Raw genomic sequence first — 12,285 nt, 5'->3', positions numbered from 1 at the left:
TGCCTGTGCAAGTGATGAGAGAGAGAGAGTGATTTGGGGGAGATGGGGATGCAAATTTGGGCCACAGAAATTTGAACTGGCCCAAGACACTTGGACACCTGAGGCAAACCACGAAATGATGCCCTCTCCCCACCAGGGAAGAAGGGGTGAGTGATGATCTACAGCGGGAACAGGGAGTGGGGTGGGGAATAAAAATCTATGTTGGGAACAACGGTGGGAAGAGACCAGCAGCACCTCTATTTGACCTCCAGCAAGCACATTGCAGCTGTTGCTGCCACAGCAGCAGTGGTGATGCATTGCTTGGAGGCCAGATCTGCTGCCCCTGTGGATCCTGCCACCTGCGGTGGTTGCCTCCCCTTGCCTCATGGGTGGGCCAGCGTGGGTGTGAAGTCCCTATGGAACACCGGACAAGGCCACTGCAATGGTTTGAGGCCCTGGCTGGGTTGGCTCCAGATCATTTCAGGTCCCCACTCTCATGTGCTGGATTGGGCCCCAAATCAGATTGAGGGGGGCACACACCATTCTAATACAGACTTGGAGTAGAATCCTAAACACCCTTATCTGGGAGTAAATCCCAGTGAGCCTTGTGGGGCTTGCTTCCAAGAAGACATGCACAGAATTAAAGCCTTGGAGCAGGAACAGCCATCCTGGATTCTGTTGGAATGCAACTCCCATCTGTCATGGGCCAGAAGTTGGCTTCACCTGCTGAGCAGCAGCCTGAAGGAGCAGAAGATGAAGTGGCTCTACCTGCTGCTGATCAACCTTCTTGCTCTTGATGACAACCAGCTGGCTCCAGCTTTCTTAAGCAGGGTTTCCAGTCTCAGTGAGTTGCTGAAACAACATTCATAATTCCTGACCAGACTCTTGCTGCTTCATGTGACGTTGGACCCTTGGCTTTCTTGACCCCCGGATCGTCTGACTATGTGAACTGAGATACTCCTGAACTTAGGACTGGACTGGACCTTGTACAGTGGTACCTCAGTTTATGAACTTAATCCATTCCAGAAGTCTGTTCTTAAACCAAAGCCGTTCTTAAACCAAGGTGTGCTTTCCCTAATGAGGCCTCCCACCACAGCTGCCCCTTCCACTGTTTGGCTTCCGTTCGTAGACTGAGGTAAAGTTTGCTAATCGGAACACTACTTCCGGTTTTGCGGAGTTCATATACCAAATAGTTCATAAACAGGGCTGTTCTTAAACCGAGGTCCCACTGTATATGGACTCTGCTGTCAGGCAACCCCTCCCCTGAGACTCTGCTGGCTGGCTGGCCTCTCCCCCCACTGAGCTCTGCCATGGCCGGCAGCACAGGACTACCACCCCATCTCTGCTGACTGTTGGCTGTAGCTAACAACATCTGGGCAATTCCATATGGGCTATCTCAGGCCCTCCAAGTGTCCCTGTTTTCCAGGGAAAGCCCCAGATTTACAAAAGCTGTCCTGGATTCTGATTTGATTCTGGAATATCCTGCTTTTTCTTAGGATGTCCCTATTTTCATCAGAGGAATGTTGAAGGCAGTGCTATTTTTCCAAAAAAAGAGATGCCAGAACTCACCATGAACACCTCCCTCTTTCTCTCAGAATGGTAATAGTGGCCACCTGGAAGGTGATGGAACCCACGGAGAGGTGCCAGAACAGAGCTGTGGTGCGTTCCGGCTGCAAAGAAACCCTGGTTGGAGGGTGAAAGATGTGCTGCCTGAGCCTTAAAAACTTGCAGCCAGCTGGCAAGGGGTTAGGCATGAGGTGGCCAGCAATGGTTTGGGGGAACTAAAGTTTTTTAGGAACTGTATGAAAAACCTGCTCTTTTGGTTTCCTGCCGATCGGGAAGGGAGCGTGCATCTGATCGTCCGATCAGTCTGAGACCTGCAGGGGAAAGAGGGGGGAGCTCCAAGGCAAGCCCCCCCCCCGCAAGTTCCGCTATGGTGTGGAACATGGAGAAGTCCGGCAGAGCGCCGATCTCCCGCCCCTGGAAAACACCACCGAAAGGCAAGTAGCGGGGGAAGAGTGGTCTAGACTCTAGAGCGCTCATGGCTGCATCGCGACCCTGGGGTCAAAGCCTCAATCTGCCACCGTAAGCAGGGGATTTTCATACCAACATTATAAAGTCGAAAAATATCAGTAAGAAGATTTCTGTAAATGTTTGAAATTTCTTTCTTTCAATTCAGTCAAAACGGAAACTAGAAAGGAAGTCAACTTCCATTTTCTGGCTACTTTCCAACTGCTGGGGAAAGATTTGTAAGTGGAAGATTGACAAGCCACTTCAATCGCTCTGGTAAGAAATTCTTTTTTTGAGCTTCATTAGCATATCTATCTTATTAGAATACTGGATATACTCTTTGATCTTTTAACTTGAACTTGAACACTGAACTTGAACCGTGATATAGAATATTGGATATAATTTTGATCTTTAACTTAAACTTGCACAGTTTATGATTTGGAAAATACCTTACTGAACTATTTGGAATTATTTGGAACTACCTGGAACTTCACAATCAAACCCAAACCTATGGAGGGGAACACTCATCTAACTTTGGACAAAAAAGTCCATGGAAAAGCCTGGAAATAGCTGGAGGTTGGGCAACTAATCAGGCCAAATAAAGTGATTGGTGAAGACCAGAGTATTTTGAACTTTGGAAGGAAATAATAACTGATCACAAAAAGAAGTAGACTACATTTAATTGGACTTGGGGAAAGTTTCTCTTTGTCCTTGCAGCCTTTTCCTTCAACCGACGGTTCTGGATTGATGTTGAGAGGACTAATTAACAACTACTGCATACCATCTAGACATTGTAAACAGTATCATTTTGTTAACTTTCCCCACTTTATTAGCTTTATTTTCTGTCATTATTTTGTGGAACTGTCTTTGTTAATTTAGGGTATTTCCATTTCCGAATTGCTCCTATCACTTTGTCTGATATTTTGCTTGCTTTCTATTTTGCTTGCTCCCAACTAAGGCTGCGTGGTGAGAACAGCCAAGGGGTGACTTGTGGCCTTGAAGGAGTGATAAGACTGAGCTGAAAGAATTATTGTTTTGAGAATAAACCAGAAGACTGGCTAGTATAGAAACAGTGTAAACTAACTTTGAATGACAACATCAGAAAACAGGCTGCTGCAGGCAGAAGGGGATCTATGCAGGAGACACCAGGCAGACCTGTCTCTCCAGAAATGGCAGATTTTCTGGCAAAATTTTAAAAATACATGTTGAAAGAAATGCAAAAACAGTCTGAAATGATGGTAGTGGAATTGGGAAAAAATACTAAAATGGTCACAGAAATGTGCAATAAATTAGAAAATTTAACAAAACCCCCCCAGAAGATTTGCCGCCTTGCCGACATGGGGATCCAGGGCACAGTCCTTCAATGGCTGCGTTCGTTTCTCTCTGGTCAGGGACAGAGGGTGGCGCTTGGGGGGGGAATTGTCACCGCGCCACTCCTGGGTGTGTGGAGTGCCTCAGGGTGTGATACTCTCCCCGATGCTTTTTAACATCTTTATGCGCCCCCTCGCCCAGCTTGTCCGGCGTTTTGGGCTGGGTTGCCATCAGTATGCTGATGACACCCAACTCTATCTGTTGATAGATGGCCATCCTGACTCGGCCCCAGACACACTGATCAGATGTTTGGAAGCTGTGGCTGGGTGGTTACGTGAGAGCCGGTTGAAGTTAAATCCTTCGAAGACAGAGGTCCTCTGGCTGGGATGGGATGATATGGGATTGAGGGGGCAACTCCCATCTCTTGCAGGGGTGCAATTAGTGCCAGCACCGCCCGTTAAGAGTTTGGGTGTAATCTTCGATACCTCCCTCTCCATGGAGGCGCAGATTACAGCTATAACAAAGGCGGCATTTTTTCATCTCCGCCAAGCTAAGCAGTTGGCTCCTTACCTTTCTTGCCCTGACCTAGCCACTGTGATCCATGCGATGGTCACCTCCAGACTGGATTGTTGTAACTCGCTCTATGTGGGGCTGCCCTTGAGACTGACCCAGAAACTCCAGCGGGTGCAGAATGCCGTGGCGAGACTTCTTACGGGGTCTTCACTGCGAGACCACATTCATCCGGTGCTATACCAGTTGCACTGGCTCCCGGTGGAGTACAGGATCAGGTTTAAGGTGCTGGTTTTAACCTTTAAAGCTCTATACGGCTTAGGACCCTCGTACCTACGGGACCGCCTCTCCTGGTATGTCCCACAGAGGAACTTACGGTCTTCAAATAAAAACATCCTTAAGGTCCCAGGCCACAGAGAGGTTAGTCTGGCCTCAATGAGAGCCAGGGCTTTTTCGGCTGTGGCTCCGATCTGGTGGAACGCTCTGTCACAAGAGACTAGGGCCCTGCAGGACTTGACATCTTTCCACAGGGCCTGCAAGACAGAGCTGTTCCGCCAGGCCTTTGGCCAGGGCACAGCCTGACTCCCTCCTTTGGCAATCTTCGCGGAGCTCTGGCCCAATGGTTGCCATCGGTTTGATTTGAATTACCGTAATTTTTATAATGAAATGTTTTTAGAATGTTGCACTATTTTATTGTTGTTATCCGCCCTGAGCCCAGCTTCGGCTGGGGAGGGCGGGATATAAATAAAATTTATTATTATTATTATTATTATTATTATTATTATTATGAAATACAAAGATATTTTAGAGAGGAAAACACCCAGATGGCTTTCGCCAATGGAGGCAAAGGCCCAGAAAAAGTTAAATATGGAACCCAAGTGGTTGAGATACTCTGATCTGTTATTGGAAGATAAAGGATACAAATTAAAACCATTTGATCAAATTAAAGATAAAATAAATTGGCTACACTACCACCAGATCAATGAACTGTACAAATTAGATAAGAAAAATGGTTTTGCTTCAGAAAAAACTACCGTAAGTTGAAAACGGAGTTTTTGGACTCTAGAGTTAAAAATTGGTCTAAAATGTATAATTTACTGTTGGAGTGGCATACAAAGGATAAACAAGTTAAATCTGTGATGATAGATTGGACAAGAGATGTGGGACATAATATAATGTCTGAAGATTGGGAAAGGTTGTGGAGGAAAGGAGTCAAGTTCACTGCATGTACGGTGTTAAAGAAAAATATTGTGAAAATGATGTATAGATGGTACTTAACCCCTGTAAAACTAGCAAAGATATATCATAATAGTAATAATCTATGCTGGAAATGTAAAGAAAAAGAGGGTACCTTTTATCATATGTGGTAGACCTGCACCAAGGTGAAAGACTTCTGGGAGAAGATTTATAATGAATTGAAAAAAATGTTGAAATATACATTTATTAAGAAACCAGAGGCCTTTCTTATTGGAATAACAGGTATGGAATTGCCCAAAAAAGATGTTAGATTGTTTTTGTATGCCACAACTGCAGCTAGAATTTTGTTAGCCAAGAACTGGAAATCACAAGAAGTCCCAACAATAGAGGAATGGCAGATGAAGATGATGGACTTTTTGGAGCTAGCCGACCTGATTGGAAGAGTCCACGGCCAGAAGGAGGAGGAGTACCAGGAGGAATGGATGAAATGCAAAGACTATTTACTTAAATATACTAAGGTAATTTAATTGGAAAAACTTGCAAATATCAGATAGGCTTAGGATTTAAATATGTGATGTTAGAGAATAGTATGTTTAAAGTTCAAATGAAAAGAAAAGAAAGATGCTAAGTGATTAAGTTAATTTTATGAGAAAAATTGGTTTTGTAAAACTGTTACAATGATATACACTGAAATTCAGGCAGGGGGATTTGAGGAAGTCACTTAACAATCTTACTAAGATTGGAACAAGTAAAGTTAAGATCTATGTTTGTTTGTCTGTTTAAAATTTTGGAAAATCAATAAAAAAATTTGGGGGGGAAATAGATCAGGGGTCAGCAACATGCAGCCCATGGGCTGGATGCCGCCCATGAAGACCATTTTACCGGCCCATGAGCCGCCCCTGAACCGAGCCGCCTGCTTGGCGAGTCTCCCGCGCGCTTCGCTAAACCTGTACAGTGCGGCACAGGGACTCACCAAGCGGCGCTAGAAATCATGCCTGTGCATGCACAGATACCGGAAATCGCATCTGTGCATGTCCAGACACCAAAAATCGCTTCCACACAGGCACAATTTTTGGCGTCTGGGCATGCGCAGAATTGATTTCCGCCGCCGCGGACATGTGCAAATGCAATTTTTGGCATTGTGCTGCGCCAGTCTAGCCCACGGATGATCTCCGTGAAAGTGATTCGGCCCATGGCCAGTAAACCTTGCCGACCCCTGCATTAGATAGAGAGTTTACAGTCTTTTCACATGTCTACGAAAGTAGTGCAAGAAGTCATGCAATGTGGCTCTCTAAAGAATTGGAATTAAGAGAAAAGAAAAAGAAATAATGCCAAGAACACAATCCATTAATTTTAGAAGTGCAAAATGAAAAACATTCCACTCTGAGATGGAGATTGAATGAAGATTTGTTAGACAATTGGAATCTGTTAGAGGAAAGCAGAGAAAATATTAGGGGATTATTCTGAGCTAAATTTTAAAAAAGGAACAGACCTTCAGATTGTTAGGGATGCCAGTAAGGCTGTGATGAGAGGTTTTTTATTCAACAAAATGCATACCAAAAGAAGGTGAGGGAACAGAAGAAAAGGGAAATTTTAGAGGCTCTGATAAAAATGGAAAGAGTTAATAAACAAACCAAATAAAGAGAGTACAAAGCAAGCTATTAAATTATTACAAACACAATATTCAATGATCATTAGTAAAGAATTAGACTGGAAAATTCATTTTTTAAATTTTCCAGTCTAATTCTTTACTAATGATCATTGAATATTGAATGATCACAAAAATATTTTGAGAATGCTAACAAACCAGGGAAGTTGTTGGCATGGCAATCAAATAAAAATAAGATGAAAAATACTATAAGTAAAATTAAAGTTAAGGAAAAACTTATAGATAACTCAAAGGAGATTAGGAAATAATTTTTCAAAAATTTCACAGATCTATATAGGACAGGACTAGAAAAGAAGATTGAAATAGAGGAATATATGAGAGCAAGCAAATTACCAAAAATCACAGATGAGAAATTAGTAATTCTAAATGCCCCAATAACAACTTCAGAGGTATTGGAAGTAATTAATTGGGCAAAAACAGGGAAATCGCCAGGACTGGATGGAATATCAGCCAAATATTATTAAAAAATAAATAAACAATTATTAGCACCATTACAAGCTACAATGAATGAAATTTTCATTCATTTTGAATGAAAGAGAGAGGAGTATATAACCCTAATCCCAAAACAAGAGACAGACTTGACCTCAATAAAAAATTATAGATCGATTTCGCTATTAAATAACGATTATAAACTGTTTGCCAATATATTGGCTAATAGGATGAAAACAATATTGAAGGAATTTATACATCACGATCAGGCAGGTTTTCTTCCAGGGAGACAAATGAAGGATAATATAAGAAATATCATAGATGTGATAGAATACCTGGAAGTAAGAAATGAAAAACAGGCAGCGTTGATGTTTATAGATGCTGAAAAAGTGTTTGATAATGTTTCATGGGAATTTATGAAAAAAAGTCCCTGAAGAAATGAATTTTGGAGAAAACTTTAGGAAAGGGATTCAAGCAATTTACTCTGATCAAAAAGCCAAACTAATTGTAAATCAGGTGGTAACAGATAATTGTAAGATACAGAAAGGAACAAGACAGGAATGTCCATTATCACCTTTATAATTTATTTTGATTCTAGAAGTCCTGACGAGAAACATCAGGGCAGATGAAACCATTAGAGGAATTACGGTGGGGGAAAAGACATAGAGGCATATGCAGATGACCTTGGAATTACAGTTGAGGACCCTAATAATTCTCTTTCAAAAGTTTTAGAAAAAATACAGAAATTTGGGCAAGTAACAGGTTTTAAGTTGAATAAAAATAAGACAAAGCTGTTGGTGAAAAATCTATCAGAAAAGGATATAAAAGAACTACAGCAGAATATAGAAATAGAGATCCATAAAAAACCAACATATTTAGGAATTTGGTTGACAACCAAAAACATTAACATTATTAAAGACAATTATGAAAAAAATTGGGATGAAATAAAAAGGAATTTAGAAATATGGGGGAGAATGAATATATCATTGTTAGGAAGAATTGCAGTGATCAAGATGAACGTATTGCCAAAAATGTTATTTTTATTTCAGACTGTACCGGTTATAAGTAATGAAACATGGTTCAAGAAATGGCAAAGAGATATTACAAAATTTATCTGGAAAGGGAAGAAACCAAGTATAAAATATAAATTACTTACGGATATCAAAAATAGAGGAGGTTTCTCTCTTTCAGATTTTAACTTATATTATGAAGCTGCTTGAATTGCTTGGATTTGGGACTGAATTAAATTAGAAAATACAGATCGGTTAGACTTCAAAAGACATAACAGATTTGGGTGGCATGCGTATTTGTGGTATGATAAAGGGAAAGTGTATAAAGAATTTTACAATCATATAATTAGGAGATCCCTTCTAAAAGTCTGGGAAAGATATAAAGATTTATTAGAACAAAAGACCCCGTGGTGGTTGTCACCAAGAGAAGCAACATCAATTAAAAAAATAAATAGGAAAGAAAAATGGCTTACCAGAAATAGAAGGAAAATTAAAATTGAAAGATTATGAAGAGATTTGAGAACATGTCAATGACTGGTTGCAGTACAGTGGTACCTCGGGTTAAGTACTTAATTTGTTCCAGAGGTCCGTTCTTAACCTTAAACTGTTCTTAACCTGAAGCACCACTTTAGCTAATGGGGCCTCCTGCTGCCGCCGTGCTGCCGGAGCCCAATTTCTGTTCTTATCCTGAAGCAAAGTTCTTAACCTGAAGCACTATTTCTAGGTTAGTGGAGTGTGTAACCTGAAGCATATGTAACCTGAAGCGTATGTAACCCAAGGTACCACTGTATTTCCAAGTAAATGAGGTATTCAAAGAAGATAAAAAGAAAGGATTCAGCTATACTTTATCTAGATTTCAAAGAGAAATTATAGATGACAATACCAAATTACTGAAGATGTATAATTTATTGCTAGAATGGGAAAAAAGATGAAAAGGTTAAATGTGTAATGATTAAATGGGCACAACATTTAGGACATAAAAATGGAAGATTGGGAAAAATTATGGCAATTGGATTTAAAATTTACTGACTGTATAACTTTGAAAGAGAACTATATGAAAACGATGTATTGATGGTATATGACTCCTGTTAAACTTGTAAAAATGTAAATAAAACCTCTAAGTGGTTATGAACTCTACAATTCTATGATATGAAATCCTTGGACAGCAGAACAGTAGAGGGAAATGGGGGGGACGGACGACCCCAAGCATGGTTTCCAATACGAGAAAACTTTTCTGACTCACACACAACACACACACACGGCTTGCAACAAAACATTGCAATGTGAAGTTCCCCTGTTCAGTATTCCTGCCAACCAGCCTGCCATGCCCTTTCCCACAATACTCCATTCTGCCCCCCCCCCCCCGTTTCCCTCACTTGTCTGCTGCACACTTAGCCAGATCAGCCCTTCTGTTTTGCACCCCTCCTTAAGTTTTTCCCCTCCTCCAAATCTTGGAGTTCTCCCAAGCTTGCTGATCTGTCCAAAGGCTCCAGACGTGGAAAATGAGTTTGTGACGAGTATATTGTGAGCGGTAAGCTGCCTCATGGGCTCTTAGATGCTATGTTAGTCACCCCTAATCTGAACAAACATATATGTTGCTGTTGTTTAAGAGCTGGAGGACTTTATTTCACAAATTTTGCACAATAGCTGCAGACTCTCCCATGCTGAGATTAAGCAGTATGAATCTGGGTTTTGAATGATGTGTGCCCCACATTCCATCTTTCTGTCGGTCTGTTGCAGAAATGCCTTAAGAATTTCAACACCCTTTCCCCCATGTCAGTGACTGAGTTCCAGTTCTGTCCTATAGAAAGAGAACCACTATCCTACAAAATATAATATTCAAATAAGAGAACTGGAATAATTTGAACCAAAGATTAGAAGGGGGGGAGCAAGAGAGAGAGAGAGAGAGAATTTGCATCTTAAAAAGCAGCAGTCTCATTGACATTCTTCTCATGGATATTAAAGAAAGGCAAAGGAAAGTTGTAACTGCTGAACACCATCCAAGCATTGATACATTTTTTACCATGGTCAGTGAGAAATGGCTCCTAGGAACTCTGAGTCTCCTCCTATTGCATTACGTCTTTGACTAAGAAAGTGACCATTTGCTCTTGGTTTCCTAAGTCGTATCAGCTTATTTCTGCCTGGCCACACAAAACTCTTCGCATATTTGAAGCCAGCATTCGTCTGCCAAAGAAGTAGCACCTCTCCCCCATCTCCCATCAAGAATAAAGCAATAAGCGGAGAGAGAATGACCGAAAGCAATGGAATCAGGTAAAGTAATTTTTGTAAATTCGATATTTCTTTCCTAAGAAATAGTGGCTGCAGTCCAATGCAAACTTACCAGCTAGAGTCCTCCTGAACACAGCGGGGCTTGCATTTGAGTTGATTTTCTGTGCCTTCTGAGAGCATGGACCTGATTCTGCTCTTGTAAGAAATTAAATGAGTGTTCTCTCTCATTCCATGACAACAAGTAGTATATGTTGTAGATTTCAGCGAACGCTCCCTGTAAATCAGCAGGCTATGGGTTGCTCATTTAAAACTGGTAACAAGGATAACCAAACAAGGAATTATTTGTTAATGGAAGGACATGGAAGTTTGCGCACCGTTTCTCATTTGCTGACATTGACTTGGGAAAGAGAATTTTTGCCCTTCAAAAAATAGCTACTTTGCACCTTGTTTTTTGTTTTTGTTTTTTTAACAACAACAACAATCAAGCAATAATTTTAAGTTGCTGAACCTTCTAATATTAGCATACTATGTATGTTAGTACATAGATGTGATTCTATTCCCCCCCCTAAAACCCCCCCACACACCTGAAACCAGTAAATGGAGAAAATAGAACAGGAGAGAATGAAGTGGGGAAAGTAGCAATTTGCATTCAGACATGGAAACAAGTACTGCTCAATTGGGAGTGAAGCCAAGTCATAAGAATGCATGCAGAAAGGGGCAGGCAGGGAATGGGAAAAGTTTTGTAAAATCGCAAGGTATTCTGCAAACCACATACATGTACATAAAGCAGCAAAAATTGCTGTTATGGGAGTAAAAAACCAAACAACAAATAAATAATAATAGTAACAACAACAAGAAGAAGAACAACAACATAGTTTGCACTGATTTTCTATACTAGACACCATTATGTTGTTGTTGTTGTTGTTGTTGTTACTATTATTATTTACTTGTTGTTTGGGGTTTTTTAACCAAGGTAATTCAAAGCAACTTACAACATATAAACAAACACATGTTGAAACTGTCATAAAAGAAAGAAATCTAAAAGATAGTTCTGTTTTTAAAAGGCAGGATTAGAACATCCCACCCACTCAAGGATAATTAAGAGCCAAAGACCTGGAGAAAAATAATGGTGTCTGATGTGTGACATTGGGAGTGTGGCAAGGCACAGCTGGATTGGCTGTGGGGTTGGCTGTGCGGCCATGGGGAACTCAATCATGCAGCTAATCCCCACTCAGAAAGCAGCTCTGCCAACCAAATGCAGGGTGCTTTGCTGGGCATAGAGCTTGCAACACCCCTTGTGGTTCCCAACTTCTCCCAAACCAGGTCACTGTCAGATAAATTGTCCTGCCCACCTCTCCAAGTTGGCTCAGGGGGTGGGGGTTAATGAGCAGGGCCAGCCACCCTGGGCTTGCCTGAACAATGAATGAGAAATCTGGAGGGTGGCAACATGAGAAAGGGCCTTTTTGTGGTGTCTCCTCAGTTGTGGAATGCTCTCCCCAGGGAGGCTCACCTGGCGCCTTCACTACATGTTGTTAGGCACCAGGTGAAAACATTCCTTTTTAACCACATTTTATGCAAATCTATCTCTTTTCTTTTGGTGATGTGCTTCTTCTGAGTCCATGTAAAACTCTGCCTACACACTTTCTTCCCCCTTCTTCAGGAATTTGTCAGAAGCACAGAACAACTGGAAAGATTCTGGAACAGAGCAAGAAGATTCCTCAGGTAAGCATATGTCAGGAAAGGAGATACCCACAATGTAGTCCATAATTGCCTAATTGGGCCTTCTGTGAAAGGGGGGAGTGGAGGAGGAGGCACAAGAGGCCAATTAACCTGCTCCAGGTGTAGCACCCATCTTTGCTGCAGGTAAACGGGGGGGGGGGAGAGCAACTGCTAAAGCGCAGCAAACGCAACCTATTCCTGCGCCTGCAGCACAACCCAAAC

At 41.6% G+C, this 12,285-nt stretch overlaps 1 protein-coding gene across 2 annotated transcripts in view; it reads left to right on the top strand.

Moving 5' to 3' along the window:
- Positions 1 to 10,167: 10,167 nt before the first annotated feature.
- Positions 10,168 to 12,285, top strand: part of ACSBG1 (acyl-CoA synthetase bubblegum family member 1) — a 30,322-nt gene continuing 28,204 nt past the window's right edge. For both annotated transcript variants that reach the window (XM_081887679.1, XM_081887678.1), the window contains exons 1-2: positions 10,168 to 10,386; positions 12,005 to 12,066. In XM_081887679.1, coding sequence (XP_081743805.1) covers positions 10,377 to 10,386; positions 12,005 to 12,066 — 72 coding nt within the window. In that variant the 5' untranslated portion in view covers positions 10,168 to 10,376. The remainder of the gene's footprint in view (positions 10,387 to 12,004; positions 12,067 to 12,285) is intronic.

Source organism: Podarcis melisellensis (assembly GCF_964234715.1).
Source record: "Podarcis melisellensis genome assembly, chromosome: 14".
NCBI lineage: Eukaryota > Metazoa > Chordata > Lepidosauria > Squamata > Lacertidae > Podarcis > Podarcis melisellensis.
Note: the sequence above shows the minus strand (reverse complement) of the source record. Positions and strands in the feature narration are given on the sequence as shown.